The sequence below is a fragment of the Vidua macroura genome, chromosome 5 (assembly GCF_024509145.1).
Source record: "Vidua macroura isolate BioBank_ID:100142 chromosome 5, ASM2450914v1, whole genome shotgun sequence".
In the NCBI taxonomy this organism is placed as follows: Eukaryota; Metazoa; Chordata; class Aves; order Passeriformes; family Viduidae; genus Vidua; species Vidua macroura.
The window spans coordinates 61578689-61606028 of record NC_071575.1 but is presented as its reverse complement, the minus strand read 5'-3'; the positions used below and the strand labels follow the sequence as shown (position 1 = coordinate 61606028).

General features: G+C 36.6%; 1 protein-coding gene across 1 annotated transcript in view; it reads right to left on the bottom strand.

Annotated features, from left to right (window-relative positions):
- PTPN12 (protein tyrosine phosphatase non-receptor type 12) overlaps nucleotides 1-27340 on the bottom strand; it is a 69152-nt gene that overhangs the window by 27493 nt on the left and 14319 nt on the right. Inside the window, exons 2-7 of the mRNA XM_053978238.1 lie at nucleotides 10126-10234; nucleotides 6951-7027; nucleotides 5829-5924; nucleotides 4752-4790; nucleotides 3962-4033; nucleotides 2465-2524 (exon numbers count right to left, since the gene is read on the bottom strand). Coding sequence (XP_053834213.1) covers nucleotides 2465-2524; nucleotides 3962-4033; nucleotides 4752-4790; nucleotides 5829-5924; nucleotides 6951-7027; nucleotides 10126-10234 — 453 coding nt within the window. The remainder of the gene's footprint in view (nucleotides 1-2464; nucleotides 2525-3961; nucleotides 4034-4751; nucleotides 4791-5828; nucleotides 5925-6950; nucleotides 7028-10125; nucleotides 10235-27340) is intronic.

Sequence of the window (27340 nt, the reverse complement as noted above, 5' to 3'; positions counted from 1 at the left end):
GGAGAAAGCTGTTCATAACACATATTTGAATTCATACCAAAGAAGTAGTTCTATGAACCCTTGCTTTGACAAGCAAAGTCATTTACTGGATTAAAAAACCCTACAGTTTATACCACTTGAAAAAATAGAAGAGGAATTCTGAAATCATATTTGAAGTACTGCTAATGCACAGGAAGATGCCCCTCTCTATTATATGGGTGAAGGACCAACAATGCTGCACCATATGAAAAGGTTCTATGTCCTTACAGCTATACTTGGAAATGGAGGAAGAATCTTTAATGTGGTCTTTCTTTTTCTATTTCTACTTCAGTAACTTACATTGAGGTAAAAAAATGGGGGCAAAGGTGTTGTTTTGTCACATTACAAAATAAAGTGTGTGCACATGTGCACAGGCTCACAGAGGGAAATTAAGAAAACAATAGAAATAATCGAGATCATATCTAAATATGGATCACACTTGCAACAATAATAGGTACACTTTTATTCCAGTGGCAGGAGCTACAATAGTATTAAAGACAAGGAAAGAAGCAGGCTTTAGAACAGCTTACATACTGAGCTATCTGAATGCCTGAAAATCCTCCCTTTCATCATTATCCAAACCATCTGCAGCTACCAGCAGAAGCAATAGCTAGTTCTACTGCACCTTTCCATACTGGTGTCACACCTCTGTGTTCCAGTATACCCCTCAAAGTAATGTACTGGAGAGCCCAAAGCTTTTGATCCACATTACAGTCTACAGGGTTCAAGACCTACACTACCTTCTGTTTCATTATGTGAGAAGCAACATAGCAGGCCTCTTTGAGCATGGAAATTTATCTATTTTTGATGCTTGACTTTTCCCAGCTCTATGGAAACACCATAGCTGGTTAAAACAAGAGAAAACACAGCCTAAGAAAGCATAAATTTAAAAATCTAGATGATTAAGTAAAACCAAGGTAATGAATAAAAAGGAAGAGCTACAGCTATCTATTAAGCTCCACCAAAAAAATTCACTTAATTACTTTTAAAAAGACTATTGATTTTTCTCATAAGCAGAATGGTCGGGGGAAAAAAAGGATTTGTTTTTTATATGAAAATCAAAAATTCAAAAGAACCTTTATAGTCCTTTTTCTCTGCTGCCACTTATACACTAAACAACCAAAGTGCTTTCTTGAAAATAATCAAGTTTCAGTTGAACTGGTTTTCCTTCTAGAAACTAAAATAACTTTGTAGATTTATGGAAAATTTAAATCCTTTTGCATAGCTTCTTTTTGTATGATAATCCACTGCAAATGCTACAGAAGTGACAAAACATAATTATTCTGGAAAACCTGAAAGCAAACTTAAAAGGGTATTACTTTATACCACAAATACACTTTTCCTCCCCAGTGCAAGGCTATGCTTAGAATTCTTCAAAGAAAGATGAAAAGTCTGTAGTTAATTTTACAGGAATCCTCAAGCAAATCTGCTACATAAATCTGAAGAAAACACACTTTATCAGATGCACATATCAAATATCAACTCGTCTTGTTAACTCTTTCAGTTAAATTGCTCCTCACAGGAACAAACTTGTTTCCTGATCAAAAGCTCAGCACAAACTGTAGCCTTTTGTTGCTGCTCAGTTTTTAAGCAGTACACAGGCTTCTGACTGGGACAGAACTCCCCAAAGTCAATAGCCAAACATCATTTACATGTATAGTATAGGCAAGCAAAATCTAGATCAGTACAGTCTCTGGTGTAACTAGATCATACAATATTCAGGTATTAAAAGGAAGGCAGGTTCTGCTTTGGGGTTTTTGGTATCCAGTTCTGTTTTGAAGTGCACCATTTCAAACAATGTCGCAAACCCCGATTACTGAACAGAATTTTTGTTATCTAAACTGTCTCACAGCCCAGTCAGTTATAAGCACTAACACAAACAAACTGATTAAGTTCATGCATTCCTAGCAAACAATGCAGACAAAAATTATTCCCCAAAATCACTCCCCTCATGATTAAGTAGTTTTCGTAACTGCTGCGGTATCCATTACTGAAATGGAACAAAGCTTTGATAAAGAAAACATAACCACAAATGAGACTAACCTGTAATAAATAATTTATTCATGCTGTTTGACAATTAAAATGACAGGTATTCTGTAAAATAGACTATCATCCTTTGTGTTTTTACAGGAGGGCTCTACAGTTTTTATTTACTGGTAGCTGCTTTCCAGTCAAATGAAGTCTGACATTTGACATCTGACATTTCAGTTTAAGTTTTTAAGAAAAGCTTAAGCCATTTGGGTAAACAAAAACATAGATAAAGGGCAAGAGTTTCACTATCCCTCCTTTATATACTAAGATTTTAACATCACTTCCAAACTTATCATTTACATCCATAATCAGCACCTAAAAAAGTGAAGATATTTTCATGAGTTTCTGACATTGTATCATTTTGGAGTCTTTTGACAACCATTGAAGGTGAGACCAGAAGTGACTGTGTACTTACATTTTGAAATTCCAGTAATAATGTTCTAATGAAATAATCTGTTCTTTCTTGCTCAGCTTCCTAAACATGAGAAAACAATAATGCATAGGAAAAAAAATTTAAAAATCAATATGCAACATACAGGACATAACTAAAACCTCAAACTTTTAACCCAGGTATCTTTTTTAATTTATTGGTTTTGTATTTATGATTTCCTCAAGAGAGGGGCAATCAAAACACTGATTAACACACCAGCAAGTTAGCTGCTGCACAGGATGTGCAAAACAGGCTACTTTTACTTAAAAGTGTGAATTTTGAAATTGTCTGTTCCAAAGTCATCAATAAACCATATAAGAATATTTTTAAGTACCTCTTTTGCTTTATTTCTCCCTCCATACTTTTAAATTACAGATTGTCTTTCACAGTCATCTCTCTATAATACTTTTGCTGTATAAACTTCAGCCTCTTACCACTCTATGCTGCAATGTCTCCTTTGATTTTTTCCTTTTCCATTGTTTTCAATTAAGAGTGCATCTAAAAGGATCACTAATTATCTTGGTTGTGGCCAAAAAAACCTAGCTTCTAGCTCACAGAATTTTCAAATTTTCCTTTGGAATATCAGGGAAAGTTTATACTGCAGAAATCAAACAATATTGTTGTAATTTAAATATCAGTAACATCAGAATTTGAAGATGCTTTTAAAAACTTGGCATTACAGCTGCCCACAGAGAATTTAGGAGACTGAATATATGCTTTAATGTGTTTCTATCTCCTCCTAGGAATTTACCATTTCCCATCAACTATTGCAACACTGCAGGTTTTAAATGCAGCCCACATACACCAGAGTACCCAGAGGTAATGGATTCTCAGCTGTAGCTAAGTTAATTACAACAAAGACACAAACCCCTTTCACCAGTATCACAAGGAACAGGGTAAAAAGCAGCCAAATTTGAATCAACTTACCCTAGGAAGAGGTTACTCAGAATCTTTATAGACTAAAATTTGCATGTATTTTCCTGACAAGATGAATCGAGGTGTACTTCATTCTTGTTAGACTATTTAAAGTAGTATTAATAGCTGAATAAACAGGCATGTACACTTTCTGAACACCTTAAAACATGTCATGCTAATTAACTTAATAAAAATAACTTAATAAAAATAACTGTTCCAGTGTTACTTTCAGTTCACTCAGAACTCACAAGTCATAAGAGACAAAACAACTGCACAAGATTTTGATTTTTTGAGTATGGTACAGACATTCAAGCAGCATATAAAGCTCAAGAAATAACACATAAAAAGATACAAGAGCAAGGGACACAGGTTCCCTTCTTTAAAAAAGTAAAACAATCATGGAAGATTTTAAAAAACACACAGCTTAGATGTGCACATTTCTTTGAGAGTCCTTGTGTAAAATTTAGTGCCGAACAACTAAAAAGCCCACTACAGACAGTTAATTGAACATTTAGGTTAGAAACCCACTAAATACTTGAAAACTAATTTATAGAGCTTTATACTTACACAAGAAACACGAAATGGCCCAAAAGTTACAGCTGGTTCTCTATACAGAGGCCAGTAACGCTCACACTTTTTCTGTTAAAGTAAAGAATCCTAATTAATTCATGCATGGTACTGAAAGATGATTAACAGAAGCAAAGCAGACAAAATCACAACCCTGAATGCCTTATTCTGGACTTTTTTTAAGATAGTAAAATAACTTTTATTTTGGATAACAAGAGAAAAACAAAACCAAGACCTCAACCAACATAAATACAGATAAAAGATACTTTGCAAATTAGGATGTAAACTTCATGTCTGCCTGTACCATATGCATAAGCATCATGCAGAGGGGAGCAATGAAAGCTTAGTTTTTGTGAAAGTTGGGAATTCACAATTCTGGATTTCCTTTTAAGGTCATAAGAATAAAGAAGAGAGATTAAAAAAAAAATGTTTTTGCAGCTGTATCAATTGACAGGAAATTCTGAAGGACTCAGGATTTTCATAGTTGGCCTACATCCCACAAAGAGCAAGACACTTTTTCCACTGTGACATGGCCAGAAACAAACTCTTGGTACAGTTCTGTACACAAACACATATTCCACTGAGATGACACCTAAATAACATGTAACCCTATAAACAGGGCAAAGAAATGCAATCTCATTAACTATTTCCTAGGTACAGAAATGTAAGGATAAGCATTCTCACTTCATCTGGCATATTATTATCACAGCTATGCATTTGGCACATGAAGTTTCACAGCTATTGCCCCATATGGGCAAAGCTCATTTATTTTTGTATTTAGGACACATACCCTTCCCATTTCAAATTCTCGACAGGCCATTACAATTATCTGAAAAAAAAAAAAAAAAAGATGCTCCAAGTTAGATGACTTTGGATTATGTAATTTAAACCTACACTTCACCCCCTGCTTCTGTCAGGCAGATGATACACTTCTGATACACTTGAAGTGGTTACTATGGAAAAGACTAATTATTAATATTTTCTTTCCTGCATACACACGCTCTTCTAATTCCTAAACAATAACCAAGTTTCATCTACATCACTAACACAACACTTCAAGGCTACTTAATTGAAATTTAATGTAAATCTGTACAAATACCTTATTTATTCAGTCTAAAGCCTAAACTTATAAAAATATAGAGCCATTTGCCAACCGGAAGAAACATAGCTATATTTGCTTAAAGTGACATAGAATGCATAAAATAGGAACAATCCCCCCCCCCCAAAAAAAAAACCATCAATCAAATTTCTTAGGTGAATCTATATCAGAAAGCATGAATAAAATAATAAGAATAAAAATTCACCAACAGATAAGCTATTTGTTGCAGTAAGTAACCATGCCTAAAGTGTCAAACAACTTCCTCCCCACACGCCAAAATTTCAGAAATAAATTGTCATACCACCTATCCAATTTCCACAAGTATTTACAAGTTAATTCCTGACAAAAGCTGTTTAAACACATGTAGAATATATAAAACAATAACAAACCAAAAATTAGCATAAAAAGAAAGGTAAGTGGTTTGGTTTTTTGGGTTTTTTTTTGGTTTCACAAGCTGGTTCTGTATTTGATTTTGTCAGTTTACATTAAGTCAGAATTGGAAGGTCTCCTACCTTACAGAAAAACAAGCAAGAACCTACTCATAAATATGAAGGACTTATCGTTCATTGAACAAAATTATTGCTTTAAATTTACATTATTAAACTGAATAAATTATATTAATGCCATTTAACTACAAAGGCAACATTTGGGAAGCAAATAGTCTAAATCACTATCAATATTTTGATAATAATAGCCAGCTCAAGCAAAAAATACACAATCACAATGCCATGAAATAAGGTAACACTGAATTTTTCTATAGCTACTTACAGCAACGTTGTATTCCCATATCATTCTCCAGAAGTCTATGACTGTATTGGCTAAGGGTCCCTGGGTAGCAACATATGCTTTTGGCCCATGTACTCCCTGGGATTGCAAAAAGGAACCATTAATATTTATAAAGAACATTTATCTGCACTGAATTAAAAAAGTTTTGGATTACAATGGTGTAAAATTAGAATATCCTTTAGATATATATATATATATATATATATATAACAGGAAGGGTGAATATGAAACATGACTCCTAATTACATTAGTGGGAATTTAGCTAGTAATCTCAAGGGAGCCCAAGATCACAACAGCTACAGCACTGCCAGAGACTGTCACAGGAAATAAGTATGTTTAAATTCTGAAGATTCCCTTTAAGTCTGCATTTTCTTTGTTACTCAGACATTTAGTGATGAAAAATTTAAAATCTTTCTGTAAAAGAGCATCTTCTTGAAGAAATTTATAATACATTTCAAAAATATAAAATTTTAGAATTTGTTTTATATTAATTTTCAGTACATAAATGTTCAGATTTTCATGCTAAACATTCATGCTGGAAGATTTACTGCAGGAAGATTTAGATTTTACCTGTTTCTGAAAAATAAATACTGTGTAGAAGCAGCATCAGAATAAAGCTACCAAGACAGCTCAAGATATTAATACTTTGAAACAAAACTGTTACAGGCTCTTAGTCAAATTCTGGCTTCTCTTTAAGAATGTTAGATTAATTCCATTGCCATTGTTAGATTAAGAATGTTAGAATATTAATTCCATTGCCACACTTCTTCCATAACATACACAATTTGTCAAACACCTCATTTATGGTCCCTAAAAATGTCACCTGTAAAAACAACTGCATCTGAATTTTCCTATGGTATAAATATCCAATGCACTTGCCTGCCACTTTAAGTATTTTACATTATGTTTCCACTTAGGAGTAAAATCAAGGCTTTAAGCATTGTGTCTTAAATGGCATCATGTTTGCAAATTAATTCAAGTCATAATAAAAGACTCTCTTCCCTTACAGCTTTAAATCTTATGTTAGACTATAATATTAAAACTGCACTGACAAGAAAAAAAAAACCTTAAAAAGAATAGAGCTGTTAAACTAGTAGCACATACCTTAATAAAGTTTGCATTGATATAGTCTGAATCTTGTGGGGGAGTTTTTAAAGTCAGTTTAACTCTGCTGTGATCAACTAAAAAAAAAACAGACCAAAATATTTTTTGAACAAGGATTACAACACATGGAAATCAATACAGAACAGTAAAGATAATACATACAGTACATTAAAGAACATTTCCCACAGGTAAGTCACACAAGCAAGTCAATCCACTTGATTTATGGGTAAACCAACTCAGGTAGTGAGTGGCAAGAAGAGTAGCTCCTACTGCTATGTGCTTTTGATGCCCATGTTCACAGGGTATCACCTCCTGGAATTCCTAGAGCAATTCATTTTAAAGAGGCAAAATACAATTAATCAGAAGCCATCGAAACTGCAGTTACACAACACTAACACAGATCATGGTGGTCAGAATTAAGACACGCTTAGGGAAAGCAGAAAGCACAAAACACCAGCACACAGTTAAAGCAGCTGGCAGCTCTCAGTCTCTGCCAAGGAGGGCTCCATCAGGTATCACAACAGGAAACAGGCACCAGGGTTTACTGGTCAGGCACAGACTGACCCCTGTCCCCCAGATACTGGGCTGGAGCACTTCTGAACTAGAACGTAGCAGATTCCTCCATTTAGGGGGTTTTGGACATGTCAAGTTTCTGCCTCAAACATTACTGACTGTCTCAGAGAAAGCTTCTGATAAAACCAGCAGATCTTTGGAGACCAAAATCGTCAGCAATATAAAAATAGCCTTATTATTTGTTGACAGAATAAGCTAAACATTTTGTTATTCTTTTTGGCCTAAAAAAATTTGCATATTTAATATAACAACTTGATTGGTACTAAAATGGTGTAGGTGGTTGGCAGGTTTGCCAGTCCGTCCAGCTCTTGTTGATAACATTTATTAGCTATCATATAAAAATTGTTCAGACTATCTCTACACTAGAGGTTCTTTTAATTGAAAATCCACATCAAAAAGGGAATTATCTTTAAACAGGGCAACAGAAGTATCTGTAGAAACAGCAGCTGCTCAAGCAATTAGTTACTTTCTGCTCCCAGGGCCAATTCCTCAACCACAGAACAGCTGCTAAACCTTTGATTAGACCTAAATTCAAGAAAAAGACAAAGAACAAATATATTTCAAAAGAGAAAATATGGTTAGTTGGGTTTTTTGTTTTGTCAAAACATCACTGATAATAAAACAAGGAACCATGCCTAGAAGAAGTAAATGCTAAGAATTATTTCTATACCGAAAGCTCTCCCAAAATTTTTGCAACATGGTGACATTTTTCTGCTAGAGTCCTCATAACATGCAAAAAAATTTGTGTTACCATGTAATGCTTCTTAAAAAAGCACAAGTGTGAATTAGGAGACTTTTAGATCACAAATCTAAAGACAACATGCTCATATAAAGGCCGAGAAAAACCTTTAAAACACACTGCACTGTTACATACTGATACACAGACTGTAAAAGCAAGAACATTCTCTAAGCATGAAATGGTGTCATGGACTTTGTACTAAAAACTGCTTTTAAGTTGTAGAACAGACTGATTAAAGTAGCAGGCTAATGAGGGATCCTATCTTCTCAGCATAGTAGATCCAAAATTCTAGAGCAGTTTCCAAATGTCAACATTGCCATCCTGTCTCTGTCTGCCACAGCTCATCTGTTACAGAATTTAAGGTCTGGAATAGAATTGCCCCCAAAAAATCCACTGCAGTTCTCAGCTTCTGAAGATTAAGTGCCTGGATATTGTTATACAACTTAAAGGCTCTGTTCACAATAACTAATTGGTTCTTCAGGTGACCGGTGACTACCATGTTGCATTTAACTACCATTTGGGATGGCTTAGTAAACTGTAATGGGAACATGCATCTTTTAATCTGAAGCCAGTGTTGAGCTAGTGCTGAGGTACTGATCTCTCTAGTAGCAGTAACAATTTCTGATAAATACAGCACTAATCTCTGATTAAGTTACAAATGTACATTATTTCCTGGATTTACAAGAGATAGACATGGATACTTTGCCTTTCTCCTGCTTCTCATTTCAAGCTGATCTCCCATTACTTCATTGCTGGAGACTTTGGATGCTTGAGACAGTCACTTAAACTGAAAATACATCTTCAATTTTCCTCAGTGTCATCTTTGAAGTTCACTCATTTCCCCATTGTGAGCTTTATTCTCTTCCAGATCCCAGTGGCTCAGGTTTTATTTCCACAGATGACAGATGTGCTCATCTACTGCTGTAGCTGCAGCCAGGCACTGCTGCAGTGCCACTGTCTCACCAGTTCAGCCTGGCTGCTACCAAGATTTCACTATATTGTTCACAATCTACCAAAATGCCAGAACACTCTTAAGATGGCAATAACAACTTCCTCTCTCTCTTTCACTCTACCTACTAAACATTTCCTCCCAACTAATAAGCAGAGTAAAATGTACTTATTGCTGACCTTCTGGGACAAGAGAAGAAGAAAAGTGGCATTTGTCAGAAGACTACCCTTTAATCTCACTGTCAGCTGTTCAGCTCCAGAAGCACAGTGAGAGCTTCTGAAATACATGGCCTCAGGAGCTATATTAAGTGAGCATGTAACAGACAGTCTTGTAAATTCAGATCACTGATCTGTAATATCCACATGTTGGTGGGTTTAAAATCTAAATTGTGATCTGACTCTTGCTTTCTGCGTCCACACATTAAAAAAATTTTCATTTGGACTCTAGCAAAATAGAAACCAAAGCTAATCCAGCACTGAAAGTTTTTCAACACCATTTACAGGATACAAATAGGTTAAAAATATCTATTTTACATCAAAACAGGCTCCTTAAGCCTCCTTAGAATTTCACCTAGAGTATATGCTGACATTTGTTTGTTTTCTGCCATGAATAACACGCTCCTGAGGATACATTTAAGCATCTAGTAAAGTTCTCAGCTACTCTGAGCTAAAATGAAAGTGTTAGCTTGACACAGCTTCAGAACCAGAACATCTTTATCTTCAGATGATACCTCTTCTGATAAATATAAGAATATTGTCACTTTGCCTTCCAAATAAAAAATAAAAATAAAAACATCTTTCAGCAAATTATCTCTAATTTTGCCTTTCAGTAATAACTAAAAAGTAAAATTCAAAATACATGGAGAATAACAAGTCCTTTCCTTTGTCTTCTATCAACATGTAAATCCGACTTACATGGCAATATATCCTTGTATCTATTCTTTTTAACATTTTCTTCTTTTTCTCCAGTGGCTGTTGGGTAGATCTTCTCTGTTCTGTATTTTGTTGATAATCTTCTTAACCTCTGGAATAAAAGATTTACGTTACATTTCCAAGCCTCAAGATAAACATCACAAGGGATTAGTTTCATTGACGCAGATGATCACTTGGGAAAAAAATCTCTTCTGTCCTTTTATGATATTCACTATAAAGAAGTTTAAACACCTAGTTACCCAGTACTTTTAGCACATCAACAGGTTATACCCAAGTTGATGCCTGCTTTATGCATCATGAGACATGGAATCCTGGAAAAGCCAGTACAGCACCAGCATGAACTACGGCCGTATTTTCCTTGGACAATACATTGCCAACATGCAGCTTTTACTCTGAAGCCAGTGTTGAGCTAGTGCTGAGGTATAACTGCATTAAGAATATCTGTTGAGTAACAGCTGCATTAAGAATACCTGTGAGAAATAGAAACATCTCAGGGTACCTGGAAGAAGAGCACAGCATGGGCTGGCTCAGGAACAGCTGGTACTTGGCTCTGAGGCACAAAGCTTCCAGCACTGACAACTGAACAGAAACCAAAATCGTACATTTAACTGGTGCCAACTCCTAACACCCAACTCCTGTTGAGTTTCAAGCTCAAAGAAAGAAGGTCCCTGTCTCTCAGGCACAAGCTATTCACAATTAAGATGAGTGACAGGAGGTCTGTTGTATTCACAACAGTACATCATTTTTTCCCCCTCCATCTATTCCAAATCCTGGAAATGTGAGAGAGTCAAAATCTCAAATAATAAAAACCAGACCCTGCCTTCCAGTAACCTAGGAAATAAAAAGAACAATACAGGTCTCATCATTCCAAACAAGTTAAGCCTTTGCAACCTTAAAACTGAGGAGTAAAAGTTCTCATTAAAAAAAAAATACAAGAGGAGCCAGCAGGGCTTGTTATTTTAAACTGTGTAGACATCCAGATTTAAAAAGAACACCAAAGAACTAAGAAATTTCACTCTGGTGTTTGCAAACCCAGCAATTCTGTTGACACTGACATGGTGGTGCTGCATAAGACTATCAAGAGGAAGACTGAAAGTAGCTCTAAACAAGTTTAGCATCTCCAGTGGAGGGGTGTTCTACCTCCAGGTAGAAGGACATTCTTCATGTTTCCCTTGCTCTATATTCAATTCATCATTGTACAACTGAAGACTCAAAACATTCATGATTTGTGTTATTTTGGGGAAGGGGGACATCTGAGAGGTTTTCTGCCAGTTAAAAATGTAAATCTTGTTTGTCACTGAAAATGCAACAACATACAGGCAGAAAGGTATCATAACAAAGATGATTTGTCTGGAAAGCCAGTTTTAGTAGCTTTAGAAGAATTCAAGAAGAAAACACTTGGGACACTCACCTCACACTTGAGTTAAAAAAACATTTTGGCAACTCAAGCCCTCCAATAATTCCTCTTAATTTATTATGCAATTGAGGTGACTATGCATCTTAGGTCCAAAATTGTCCTAGCCCCACCCCCAGTGGAGCTAGGACAATTTTAAGAATAAAATCACATAAATTTAGCATCTCTCTTACATAGAAAAAACATTTTCATGAAATTTATATGGATATAGCCAAAAAAAATCAAATTACCAATGCAAATGTGGATAAAATATTTAAGTGAATAATATTAATATTATTGTGAATGTTTCTGATATTTAAGTGAATAATGCATCTCTAATAAACCAGAAAAGTGACATTTGCAGAGCAAAAACAAATGGCAAAGTAAAAAAAGGCAAATCAAGAACCACCAGTTTTCAATTTTTTTCTCTTCTGCAAGGACTTTATCACAGATTCAATCACTGAACACTAAAAAGAGCAGCAGAACTAGCTTGCAACTATTTTATTTCCTTAAAATGAATTTTCTTGAGAAATCTGCAATATTAATCAATGAAGAAAAACAATAAATATCTGGAGGTGTGGTAGTGTCTGACCACACAGTGATCAAGCTGCTAAATATTTAACCTGAAAGCACTGGGAGAATGAGGTACAGGAAGATTCAATTCTTAAAAAGACACAAACAGTTTCTGAAGCCCTCACGGTAGACTACGCTCATCTTTGCAAAACTAAAATTCACAGCATAACCTGAACACACAGCAGGCAGAGAAACCTGGTTTGTCACACAGCACACACAAAGAATACCACTGCACATAGGAGACTGTCCTACATAATATCAACCTTTCCTAAGTCAAGAAATATCACTTGTGCTAAGACTGAACACACCCAGGAGTCTAGAAAAAGCCAAATGAATGCACATAATTTGGCTAACTCAGCTATGAACTGCAAGGCTGAGAAATACTTTGAAACGGGCTGTAAACCTCCAATTAAGAGGGGAAAAAAAAGCAAAGACCAACAATGATACTTTCCAAGCACAGTCATTAATATGATTTTGTGTATTGTTCCAACATGGTTGTGAGTCTTAAAGGGTTTTCCCCTCCATCTTACTGATTATTATAGGGCAAATGTCATGATTCTAATTAAAAGAAATTTAGAAAAAACTACTTCTACAAACCATGACTAGAAGCAGAAGTTATTTTACATGAGAAAGAACACACTCAAGGAAGTCAGGTTAGGTATCAAAAAGTAGGAAGATGATCCTTTTTGCGTAAGCCCATTTTAAAAGCACGCACTTCCACCAACACAATTTGGACGATTGTAAGCCAAAAAGGCTCCAGTGACTAGTACCAACTTTCATTTTCTAGAAAACAATGCTATGAGACTCCAGTATAGCCTTCTTCCCTACATGATTCAATCTCCCCTGCTCTGCAGTCGGCTAAACAGACCAGAAAGTAGGATTAGCTTAGCTCAGCTCCAAGGCAAAGTCTGAAAATGAAATATAGGTTGATTTTAGCACACATCTGTTCCCAAAATAATTCAGGATCCATGCTTTTAATGCATGTTTGCCAGCTGCTCTGTGACATGGCTAATAGAAGATACCTAAGCACAGTCATGAGAGCAATCAAAACGAGTAAGAATTCTTTACGATTTACAATAGTATCTGCTAAGAGAATATCTATTTCATGCTTTGGAAGAGGAAGAATTGACTAAAGAGTAAGGAAAGAATTTTTAAAACTGAGCTTTGAACAGAGTACCACAGGAATGGAAAAGTGCCAGACTCAGCAGAGGATTCTGCCCAACACTCAATAGAAAATTCCTGCAGAAGGCTACTGCAGTGTGTGCTGACAGCCTGCTGTGGGATGCAAAGGATCCAAGGCTTCCTAGGTTACAGCCCAGAGTGACCAGGAGGAGGAGAATGTACTCCATAGCAGAACGGGGGTAATGACAGGGCAGAAGAGAAAAGAATTCTGTTCAGACAGAACACTAAACTGACAAGACAGGCAGCAAAATCTGTCTCAGCCTGGTTTCAAGCTAATTCTTAATAAACAACTGTGTAGGGTACAAGGCAGCACTCATTTGGGTTAAGTCAGTCAACTGCCAGAATGCTTCCCTGAAGATACTTGGGCACCAACAGCAGGGACATGGCAGGTCCAGCCTGGTGCCTCTGCAGATAACACTGGGCACTTCCACGGCACTCGCCTGCTCAGTGGGACTGCTATCCTGGTACCACAGAAACCTTCACTGCTATGTTCTTTTAAAAACAAAGAAAATGGTCAAAGAGTAAGCATGATGAGCCATAAATATACACTTAAAGAACTACATTCACAAGGCCTTTAGTTCCAGTCATTAGAAAAGCTCAATTTTAATTCTGCTTATTCATTGTGTGACAGAAGTGGTTTGTGGGGTGGTGACAAACACCACATGTGACAGTGGGGAGATGAGTCTTTGAAACAATTTAAGTTTCAGAAATATACTTCCAACTTCCATAGTGGTTTTACAATCTGTACTACAAATCTACTTCGGAGTTTTTACAAAAAGACAAATCAGCTTTTCAAGCCCAACTTGTAGAATCCTACCACATTAAGAAGAACTTTGTCCAATCAGTTCAGGAAATACAGATATTTGACTTTCACTGTCAGTTTATTTATTTATCTAACACTTTACAAAGCCTTTAAAGACACAATGCCTAATATCATAGAAGTGCTATTTGTGGATTAAAGAAAGTATTTATATAGGCTACTGAAATTTAAAGAACTCACTTCAAAAACATAAACTTTATTTAAGATACAAAAGTTCCTTTGGCTTCTTTTCAAGGAGAACAAGACAAATATTTCACCAGAGTTTCTGTTATCTCAAGTTTTCAAACTGCCCCTCCTAACCCTTGTCTTAGATGTCTCCTAGGCATTTCTAATTGTCAAAACAGGAGATAACACAACTGAGATGTTCTCTTGACTCCCCTTTCTGACCATTCCTAAGGAGCAGGACATACCAGAGTGCCAGATGCCAGCTGCTACAGTATTCCATGACACCCACTTGCCATGTGACAACAGGCCATAGAACCAGGCTCAGGAAGCTCTACACAACCAGCTCTGGCAATGGTCTCCTGACATGATGCCAATCACACAGGAACATATTTTGTTCTGCAAAATTTGCCAAAGTGCATTAAGAAATACTCAAAGAAACAAGCAATTAAAGAAAAGTTTCCATAGAAGTTACCTTAAAAATCAGAGCACAAAAGAAGATGCTAGGACACACTTTAAAAATGTTGTATTAATGCACTCATTTAATACAATAAGACAGCTATTTCTATCATAAGGTGGGCATTGCATTTTTCTTACTAACAGGAAAGGAAGAAAAAACCAAGAATTATGTGCAACTCTGGTCTCATTCAAATAATTTAGATAAAGCTTACCAGGGCAGAATACATTCCCTAGTACTTACACAGTGAGAAAAATGTATGGAGCAATGTGAATTAAATTACCACAAAAATTTCAAAATTACTACCTTCTGGTTATCTATAGTCAACTAACCAGGTTTCTGGTTCTGTACCTATGAACAAAGAAATGCCAGAGATGCCTTTGGCAACAGAGAGTTCAATGCAGACTTTGGTATCAGTGCTGAAATGGGGCTCTGACTTCCTAAAACTGCTTTGGTTCCAGAAGTATTTCAACTTCAAGGCCTTGTAAATCCAACTGGAGTTTTCCTAAACCACCTTCTCATCAGTGAGGTTTCTGGAAAACACCAAGACTAGCTGATGTTAGTAAACTCAGGTGGAGAATGGACTATTCAGGAGTGCAGCTCCAGGTTGCAACAGCAAGGAATAAATGAACACAGTGAACACCACTTTGTCTTAGGAGTATTTGTAAAATAGCATACACTTGGGACCCATGTCAATACTTCCCCCTTGATTCCTGTCAGCTTTCAAACAGCAATTGTTTGCAAGAATTCCAAGCCCTCATGAAGGAGGGAAAAAGCCTTTATAAACACTAGTCAAACACAAACGGTGAAAGGAGAACGACTCGGTTTTGTAAAACTTCACTGTATCTTGACATTCACAGATGGCTTTGGCTGCAAAAAAAACCACACTAGCAGTCTGCACTGGACCTATCTCTCTGAAACAAAGCCCCAAAAAGAGATTGCAGGCTCAACTGATAGAAGGAGGAGTTGTCATTGCCTTGGCATTCTCTTCTGGCAGCACCTACTGACCCAGGAGCTCTAGGTGCTCCAAAGGAATCTCTGCTGAAGTGATTAATAGACAAGCCTGGTAACTACACTCCCTTGGGAACTCTGTCTTCAGCATTTCATAGCAGGACTATGATGAGTCCAACAAACCCCACTGCATTCCAGGAAGCTTGTGGGAATCACATAGAAGAAAAATCCCTCCAAAATTACCCAGACAACTGAAAATAGCATTATTTCAGTATTAGATTGTATGGTGTCTTCTGTACCAGAGTTGGACTTCAATGAATCCTTGTGGGTCCCTTCCAACTCAGGATATTTTATGATTTTACATCATCTTAACTCTCTGATATTTTTTTTCAGGAAATAGGTGAATTCATGTTACTGTACTAATTGGAGATTTCTATCCCATAAAGAAGTATCAGCCAATGAAGACAGTGCTGGTAGATCCTCATGTAGAGAAGGCAAAATGATAATACTGCAAGCAGCCTGTTAAGGCATACATCCTTCTTTCGCTGGTATCACATTAAAACCAGAATCAGATAAAAAACTCAAACCAACAGAATTACTTTCCAGAATTCGGTACTGTCTGAGTAAGACCAACATTTCCAATCTTTCCAAATCTATATTTTCCCCCCAAAAAAGGTTAGAATCGGACACATCTCCCACACTACTAATAACTAAAGACTTTAAAGCTTTACACAGACACTTTCAAAATGTGGGCTGATTGCTTCAAGTCTCCTTTCTTTTCCCTCATTTCTAAAACTATTTTTATACTATTTGCATGTTAATCGTAGTCTAAACTAGCAGTACTATCAGTTACAGTTATTTCACGTTCAGCATTATAGTTAAGCCAGGCTGGATAAGACTAAGTAGATCTGTGGTTTGGCAAGGAAATAATCGAGCAAAACAGAACATTAAATTACTAAAGCATAATCTGGTTTTAGCTAGTAGGTTGCTAATGTATGTTCTGAGATATCTTAGAAAGTCTGCAGCAAACTCATTAAGAATTGGAATTATAACTTCCCATCTCTGAACCATACTGTTTCCTCAGCACACTCACGTTATTGCAGTGATTACTGTGAACACATTACAAGAAGAGAAAACATGCTGGACAATGAAACAGTAACAGTTCTTTATGGATGATGAGTGAAGAGCATGAAAATTTCTATTAGTATGAAAGCACACAATTAGAGGGTTGATTGCTTTGGACTCAAATCTAGGAAGCACCTTGATGCAAAACCAGAAAAGACTGACATTAGCACACACTACAACAAGCAGGCTTCTTAAGTGTTAGAGCAATTCCAGAACAATTGTTGATAATTCAAAACAGAAATAAGCCTCAATTTTTTTTGCAACAAGATGACTTTTTGTCTTCACAATATAAACCCCAACAGTGTATGGAAGCAAAGCAGTCGAGAAACAAAGAAATAAAACTCATAAACCAGGGAACCCCCTTGTTTAAAATAATGGTTTCAAGTTACCAGATTATTTTCCTCTTATTCCTTCAGTATTAGTATTCAGGCTTTATGCATGCTGACAGCACAGGTATATTAAAAGCATCACACTTAATCTTAATTTAAAACAAAACATGGTTATAGGTCTAGGTAAACTTCAAGAGCCACTCTGAGTTATCCAGGAGAGGTCACCACACTACAAGTCCACTCCACCTTGAAAGTCCATCCCCAGACTCTGCCTCTGAAGTTAATCAAATGTTGGCATCCTGAATGTGACACTACATTGTGAGTGCAACATTTGAGTGAAAACTTCTACAGACCACGCCCTTCACCCAAAATAGAGATGAAGTAGATACTTGTCCTTCTCCCTGTTACACACACCAGATTTACTTCAAAACCCAACAGCTCTGATGTAACAGGAACAGATACCAAAGTAACAATGTCCCCAGGACCAACCCTTGGAGACCTAGAACAAAGTATCTAAAGGCGAGTTGAGACTTTTCCCACAAAGAAACGCAGCATAGGCAAGAGGTTTTATTCCAGGTCAATCAGGCAGCTAAACGGAACACAAGCCATATTTTTTTCATGTCCACAGGAGGGACTGGGCCAACCAACATAGCATCCTGAAACACTCAAAAGCACCCTGTGACAAGCATTCACAAGAAAACTTGCACAGCAAATACACGTGAGATACAATTCATATCAACAAACAGCATGAGGATCTAAATAAGTACTAGCCTCTATCTTTGAAGAATATTGAGGTTTTTTAACCATATCAATTCTCCCTGAAATATTTCATCATCTATCACCACTTATTACTCCCCACAGTCTTTACCATTCCCTTGCCTGCGACTTCATAGTATGTGGCATGAAGCATTAAGATCCATGGAGAATGTATCTTGCTTTTGTTTCTGCTCAGCACCAAAGAAAAAGGGGGGAACCAACCCAAATTCTCCTCCCTCTTCCTTCACGAGATGCAAAACCCTTCCTCTTTTCCCACGCCTTGGAACACATTTCCTTGAGGTCAGTGTTTGTTTTCCAAGCAATTCATACAAGGTGAAAAAAAAAAAATAAATAAAAGCACCATGACTGAAACAGGAAACACTGAGCTTTCACTCCAACAGAAGTAAACTAGAATTTCCTACCTGCTAGTCCCCCACTACCAAGGCTGCCATAAATAAATGCACAGGAGAACAGTCTTAGAGCCCTATAGAAACCTTATTTAAGCCTTTTAATAAATCTGCACACACTCGCACTCCTTCAAAAAAGGTCTGCCATAGCAGTTATATCCTGCCTTCCCAAAAGGCTTTTAACAGCCATGTCTTGCAAATTTATCTGAAACACAGATCCTGCCCTGTAAGACTTTCACTGAGAATGATTTTAAGCTGAAAAGTTGGAGCCTAACAACTGCTGTGGGTAAAAAGCAGTACTGTTTGTGCAGTCAAGAAACACTGTAACTGCAATCTAGTTTTGAGTCCAAATTAACTTATTGAAACATCTCTAGAGCTCAGAGGTACTGTTCCTTTCAGGGACATCCCTTGGCATACAGTTGAATTTCTATTCAATGACATGCGTTTAATGTTTTATATACAATTCCAATAAAAAATATGCCAATTTTGTCTTTTACCAGAAGTGTTTACTATTTTTTTGAAGCAAGCATGAACCTTTTATAGAAACACAGTATCTTTTAGAGACTTTCAGCAGTTAGAACCCCCAATATTCAGCAGGTAAAACTCGGATACCAATAATATAGTTATGCCAGTTCATGATTGGCAAATAAAACCCCCACTATGTAATAAATAAAAAGAAAACTTTTGACAAACACTGAATCAGTACTTCCATGAAGCAACTCATACACAGGGAATATATAAGGGATTGTAAAAAAAAGATAAGACATCAAATAGAAAATACATTTCTATTATCTGGAGAAAACATGCTTACAACTATTTTCACCCTCTCTTTGAGGCTGTGTTTAGAAGCCAAGGAATGTGCTAGTCATAAAGAGGCCATTTATGATAGCATTCAATAGCATTTTAAGAGCTAGAAAGAAGTAGCCTCATTAAAGTCATGAACTTGTACTAAGATTTCAACTGTAATAACCCTAGCTAATAACCAGCACAATATTTATGGAGAGACAAAGGAATTTTGTTTTGTAATCATTTATATTTGCAGTATCTGCCAATTTTTGCCTATAACAAATTTGTCCCCAACACTTCAGAAGCACACACCTTCCAAGCATAATTCTGGTTTCAAAAAGAGACAGGACAGGGAATCCAATGGCCAACAAAATTCTCATAATTCTGGCAGAAAGAACTATAAAGCAACTATTGAAATTATACCAAAGAAATAATAGCTAGTACAAAACCAATAAATTCAGACAACCAGTTATTTCCATGCATGACTTTAGATTATTTCTCTCCATTAAAGTTCTTGCTTTAAAGGCTGAACATTCAAGTAGAACTGCTAAATATTCAAATGCTTGAACAATATGAACTTTGCCATTTAATTTGTTTCTGCTGAATTCAAGGAAAGGTCCTTAAATCTTCATTTATGCTATATTGTATGCAATTGTCTCCTACAAAAGGAACACAGGCATCTGCACAGTGTTACCATTAAGAGTATATATTATAGTATTAATATAGTGGTACAACTCAAGGAGAATTTCTAACTTGCCTTTTATTTTGTTCAATAAGTACTTCAGGAAAAGGAAAAGGCTATGCTTCTCCAACATAACCATTTACTGTTTGACATACCATTAACATTTTGAGTTCCATGGTAACCTTAACCCAGGTATTCTCAAGCCATGCCAATCCAAAATTGTCTACAAAGGAAACAGTTGTCTCTTTGGCAGGCCTTTATCTTGACAAGATACAAAGACAAGAATACTACAGTGAAGTTACCAGAAAGCAAATGGAAGTACTCTTTCAATCAAAATATTTGAAGTTTAATCTTTTTAAAATCACGAACATTTTTGAGGAAACTTTTAATTCTGAAGACTCACAAAAGCTTGTGCCTAAAGGATCAAGCAAAAGATGTTCATTGTACATCCTCTTAAAACCAGTGTTAAAAACTTATACCACTAAACTCCTCATACTTCTACAATAAAGCCTTTATACATATTTTATTCTGTACATCAAAACCACCGTTCAAATTTTAAATTATTTTCCAAATAGCTGTAAGATGCCTTTTTTACATTTATAATGCAATTATTTCTGTAATTTTAACATTTTGAAGAGCAAAGAAAAAATTACCTCATATGAAGTATATGCTCAATCACTTAAAAGTTTTTAAGTACTCCACAACTTAAATTTGCTACACAGCTAACGTGTAAAATACAGTCCTTCCTGCCAAATTTCAACAAAGAGAAAGTATCCCAAGTCAACTGGTAGAATGAATCTGGTTTAGACAAGGGCCTTGTCAATCAAGCTGCTGATAAATTGAAAATAAACCTCAGCTGCCATTGCTTTAAAAAGATTAATATTTACAATTCAGAATGTACAAGTCAATCGTTTGTTTGGTAAACAATAGCAGGGGGTTTTTATCTGATACACAAACAACTTTATTCAACACCTCCAGGTTCTGGATGACAGATTTACTTCCAGGTATTTCAGAAACACACAGGAACACCTTCAGATCCCACCTCAAGATCTTTATCTATAATTCTCATCTATGTGGAATATGTAACTCCACTTCCTTTCTTGGAAAAGGAAACTGTTCCAATCTGAGCTTCAAATAAGTATTTGATATGGTGCCAATTCAAAAGAAGAGTATGTGAATTTCTACAGGAATTCAGTCGAGACTAGTCTCTTTAGTTTGTTTTCACAAGGAAAAAAATTTTTAAAACAATCATCTGACAAAAGGGATTTCACAAGCAGTTTCTCAAAAAAACTTCCCAGACCAAGCAGAAGTTTTCCTTCATGACCTCTCCAGCAAAGCAGTGCACACTAACAAACATTTTATGACAAACCAGAAGACAGTAAGAGATGAAGATGGGAATATAACATTAATCAAGTGAACCAACTTTCAGGGTAAAAGAAAAAATAACAAACCCCAAAAATGCCAAATAAAATTGTAGGCTAGAAGTTATAATGAAGGAAACACAAATGCATATCATCAATAACTAAGTGGGAACTCAAGAGTTATAGAAGTAACCAAGGAAAAAAGGCACAGTATAGTTACTGATAACCTGTATTCAGTAGTTAGTCCAGCATCCTGGAAAACTACAGATGAGACAATATAAATTCTCAACAGACAACAGGACATAGAAAAAATAGTTTTTCTTCTTAATTAACATAACAGGTTAGCTAAAGCTGTGATTTTTCTGTTTTGATGGATTATGTTTTTAATTTTCTTTGTGGTCTGAAATTAGTAAAAATAATTCACCCTGAAATCTATGAAATTTTCCTCTTAGGATAGAAGCATTCCTATTCTACTATTGCTTGCATTGTCTAAATGCACACAAAAAGTGTTAATAGCTTTTACATTTGTTTCCTGGTACCTCATATAAAATATGAATTCTTCTTTATGGCAATTGTTTTGGTTGTAATAGTCTGGAATTTGTAGATCCTTTCAAAGTAACCAAAGAATGCTAGCAAATATTAGCATCTTTCAGGGGAAAAAAAAAATCTATGTTTACTCTGGATAAGGAAGCAATATTTTTCTTTTAAAAACACTCCCTGAACATTTAAGTCTAACACCCTCATCCTAAGCAATATCAGTCTGTACTTTCTATGACCCTTGTACCATTAAAGGGGCCTGAAAGACTTTTCTGTGATTTCAAGTCCTAATTTAAGTTCCTTGAAATTGTCTCATTCTAACCACAATTACAAAGTTACCAGATGGTCAACAAATCCAAACCCAGTACATTATTGTTTAATGAGTACTAGTACAGAATAGTTTAAACACTTGAGAGATCAAACAATAATGTGCAGCAATACTTAAGCATGACATCTCCCACTGTCAAGCTTTAAGCAGTGTTTATTTTCTCTGATAAAGAAATGTGGATTTTATTACTTCAGAAACAAAATGTCTATTTTTGTCTTTAAAGAAATACTAACATTTTGATGAATATTTTCAGAAAGTTTGATTTCTAAGCACTGTTCTCTGCTTAGGAACATTCCTGGAAAATCTGTGGTTTTGTTAAATCTTCTGCTACTTGGTTCCCAGTTAAACTAAATGTCCAGGACAAACTGCAAGGCAGCTATTAAGCAATTATTAGGCTTCAAGTTTCATAGAAAGAACAGGCACAGAACTGGAGGCAACTCAGAGGCCCTGTCTGTGTTGGAGGTGAGAAGCTGGAACACCTGCTGAGAGTTGTGGCTGTTCAGCCTGGAGAAGAGAAGGCTGCAAGGAGACCTTAGAGCAGCCAACACCAGAGATGGAGAGGGACTTGGACATGTAGCCACAGGACATGGACAATGGCTTCAAACTGAAAGAGGGCAGGTTTAGCTAAGATATTAGGAAGAAATGCTTTACTATGAGGGTGGTGAGACACTGGAACAGGTTGCCCATAACAGCTGTGGGTGCCCCATCCTTGGAAGTGTTCAGGGCCAGGCTGGGTAGGGTTTTGTGCAAGATGTCCCTGCCCATGGCAGGGCCATTGGAATTAGATTATCTTTAAGGTCCTATCCAATCCAAACCACTCAATGATTTTATGATCTACCTCTTGCTGTGCTCCACAGGTAACTTATGCTCTTCACAGGCTGGGAGGACAACTGCCAATGCCCTAACTTGAATCATTTTATTACAAACAACCGAGGCTCATATGCTGGTGATTTGAAGGAGCAAAAAAAACCCAAAACCCAACAACAAAACAGAAGTTCTTTGACTGCACAGACGTCCCTCCTTAAGCTCCAGAAATTACATAAAAATTGACTGGGCTTTTCCTTTTTAAACTTTTTTCTAACAACCCCAAGGATCTAAATGAAAGAAAAATTTGGTAAAAGTTTAGAAGAAAGGCAGCCACTAAATAGTAGTTCTCCTGCCCTGTGTCAGTGGAACCCATCCACTAGATGTCAGTGTCCTCTTGGGCAGAGGAAAACCTTGGATCCCAATGGAAATAGGGCAGCTGGCAGTCCTTGGTTATCAGGCCAACTGTACAGGAGGAAATTCTTATAAAGCATCCCTGGGCCACAACAGAAGCAGCCAGTAACAGCAGCATTTGTGGGTAAGAGACACAGAACGAATATAGCCCTAGACACAAAGCTCAGCCAATAGAGTTGAGAACCTCATGACTAAGAACTCTTTTGTGAAACATTACTGATATTTTTCAAGATGCTGAACATGGGTGTTAAAAAACCTGAAAGATAAAGTTATTTCTGTTTCCTACTTCTTGAAATACCCCAAAACACCAACCAACGTTTTTGGAACAAAAAAACCCAAACCACAAGAATGGGTTCTACCACTACTAAAATATAAGTCAGGCTTAAAGAGGCTTAGACTTGGAAGCAATAATGTAAATTATTACAGCACAGTGTGAAATCCTCTGTGATAGGCATGAAACACCACACCCTAAATAAAGGGCAGAGCCAAAGTCAAAGTTCAGGCACATTAGGTGACTGCTGTCAGAAGAAATGGGTAAAACTTTCTATTCACCTGCACTACATCTAGCTATTAAGGCAAATTAAATTTTGAATATAATATTTCTGTTGGAAGAGACCTAAAATTATCATCTTGTCCAGCTGCCTGACCTCTTCTAGGGTGTCTAAATTTAAGTCTAAAAGGAGAATACTGATATAAAAGGAATCTTAAACTTGACTGCAGGACCATATTTGTAAACTAATGACTCCTCTACAAATTATGTTGGGCTGATAGGCATGGGTCTGCCAGAGGGGAAGTAGCATCACACATTACAAAAGACAAACAAGGAAGGTGAGAAAAAGCAAGCCAAGTTTTTATGTTATATTTTAATGCACCCGGGATTGTAAGAAACCTATACAATCTAGGAAATTACCACTGTAGTGGTAGCACAAACAAGTAACCTCTTGGTTCCTGTGGAGGAGACTGGGAAGGCTATGAAGTTGAAAAAAAAAAGAAATTAAGTATTTCAGAGGGTTATAAAGTACAGACCTTTCTTTTTGAAGATATTGGATCAGTTTGCCAGACAATCTTTCAATCCCCCAGCAAGAAAAACACCTTGAAGCCAATTTGAACAAGCACAGGACCTGGCTAAAGACACATCCTGAAGAACCACTTATAGTTACTGCACGCTTACATCTGTTATGCTTGCCAGACAGGAAAAGGCTAAAAAAAAAATTCACCACAACTTTTTCTCTTAGAAATAGGCACTAAGGGAAAAAAAATGGGGGAAGTTGAATGAAAGGAAATTATACAGAACTAAAAAAGTGAAACACTTGCAAGCAGTCCAGGGCCTGTTGAAACATGCCAGGTATCAGTACCTACCACTGTCCTGACCAGGGATGGGCTCTGGTGTCCTGTGCTCATCAACCTGCTGCTACTATGGACACAGTCTGAGCTTTTACTCAGAATCTGCTATTAAGAAAGACTGGGAGGATGGCTCCATTTCATTCCTAACATTCTACAGTCACAATATTAGACTAGGTGCGTATTTGATTTGACACATTGCATCATTTTAATACTCTGAAGAACCTGAAAAGTATCTCATGATCCTAAAATTTATCTCATCTGCCTCCCCCATTACTAATATACCTATTGCACTGCACTACACCAGACTGCATTGCACTGCCTGGAAAGGATTAAAAAAAACCATCTCATTCATGTTATTATTTTTTCCCAGCTACCACAACTGCAGTTATGATCACTTGAACTGGTCAGTTTTTTATCACCAAGTTATTTTTAAAGGACTGTCATCTACTTAGATCCCATTTGCCCACGCAAGTCTAAGTCTACTGCCTTTTGCTCTTATGCTGCAAATCCAAAGAAACCTCAAGAAAATTGCCCTCAATACAGAAATAACTCCAGCTTTTATTTCCCATGTGCATATATGCCCTACAATAACACTGTGCTTGCTAGTCCATCTCTTTCCAAGATAATTGTTTTGATAATCTTAATGAACAAGTAGTACTTGAGAACAGCAGAAAAGGCAACCAGGGGAACGTCCTGGCCAAATTCCAACTCTTCAGCAGTTCCTGTAAGCCTTATTTAGATCACATCTTCATCCACCTTGCTAACACTATTGGTTGGTCACGCACAGTGATCTACAAATTCATCTACTCATCTTCTTTCCTAATTATGAATATACCTCTTGTGCCATGTGTAGCAGATTCTAATTTCAACAGCACAGAAAAAAAAAAAAAAACCCACACACCTCACACCTCCCCCCAAAAAACTAAAAATGTTTATAACATTTTGAGATCCTTTCCAGGCAGCATAAGACAACCACATTCATATTAACCCATTGTACCAAACACACCTACCATTAATATTCAATTAATTTACTGTGTTCAAGTAACAAGCCCATCACTTCAGCACACAACTAGCCTTTACAAAGCAATATTTCCTTCATGGTTTATTGATTCTGATTTCATTATTATTAATTATGTACCTAAATGTTTAGATACCACCAGACCCTGTAAATTACAAATGCTAAAGGGTTAGTGAGATTGAATGGAAACCACAGGTTTCTTATTTTAAGAAATCCTCAAAAAACGGAAAAAGCAGCTAAAGTAGATTCTAGGCTTTTCTACCTTGTAGAAAATGGCAAGTTACCACCTTGGATACAATTCTAAGGTATACTTCAGATTTTAAAGAAGTTTCCCTCTAGCTAAAACCACAAATGCATAAACCACTATTTATCTGCTTCCTTCCATCGTATATTGCAGAAGCTAACAAATGGAATACAGGAAAGACAGGTTTTGATGATCTACATGATTATAAGATAAGGATAGAGTGGTTTCTTTCTTTTTAACTTTGGGATTCTTTAAGTTTGGTATGAGCCATGCTTCATTAATGCAAGTCTGTTCAGCTTCTGGTACCATGAACACGGGGACAGGGTTTCATTCCCACCCTACAGACAAGGGTCAGCTGGTTTGTTTTTCCTGTACCAGAGGCAATAGTTAACATCAATGACAACAGCTAATTATACATTGAGATTTTCTCTGTTGCATCAAGTTTTAACAATATTTCACCTCTAAGCTTTTTACTCCAATTCTGTTGCTTTAATCTTATTTCCTAAGCCACCAATCTCCTTTACTGTCATTCCTTCCTCATCTCAGAGCAAATGCTGTCTGTACAGGAACTTGCTAGGGACACTGGCTGCAGCCCACACTTGCCCATCTAGGAAGAGGAAAGCTGCTCTTTTCCTGGCTTATATCTACATTAAATAAAAAATTCTGACCTGTGGTCAAATTCACATTCTAATTCTGGAAAGCCAGAACCTATTCCAGCAAAGGCACAGAATTAACAATGTGACTTGCTGAGACACTGTCAGTGGATGCTCTGGAAGAGCAGCAGCCTCTGGATTGGCATCAAAAAGCCCCACTGCCTGCAGAGACCAAAGTCAGGCCTTGTTTGAATGTAAAATGCTGGTGACAGCTCCTGGCACATGCAGAACTTCTTCCACATTTTTACTGTCTCTTTCAACTCAGTACATTGCTCAATATCCATTACTCATGGAGAGAGCAGCAGGCTGCCAACCTGCACACAAATAAGCCATGAACACCTTTCCTGCTTTAGGTCACTAAAATGCAATGTAATCTCCACAAACTCCTCATTTTGAACAGCTTCCTCCTAACCTTTACTCTTCTCTGCTGCCTTCTCCACCAAAATGTTGTTTTACCTCCCTCAAGAAACATACATGTTACAGCATTTTACTACTGAACTTACATTTCCATTCTTTATAAGCATAATTAGGTGTCATTTCTCCAATCTCCAAATTTGTGAAACTGCTAGTCACAGCTCTTCAGAATGACAAAATAAGTAGATAAAATACAGGAAATTAAGAAAGTTGCATTACCAGAATTATTTCCTCTGATCTCTCAAAGCCACTCTCAGAAAAAGTTAAATAATGAAGAATGGAACTTAAAATTTCACAAAGATAGCATATACTAAACCAAAGTGGGATATACTTAAAAAAAAAAAAGTCAACTGGGAAAAATGACGCTACATAGCACTAAACAGCTTAAAGGAAACAAGTAGCATTGCTGCTTACAGCCATGAAAACTATGTGACTTGCTTGTCAGTGTAGAAACAGA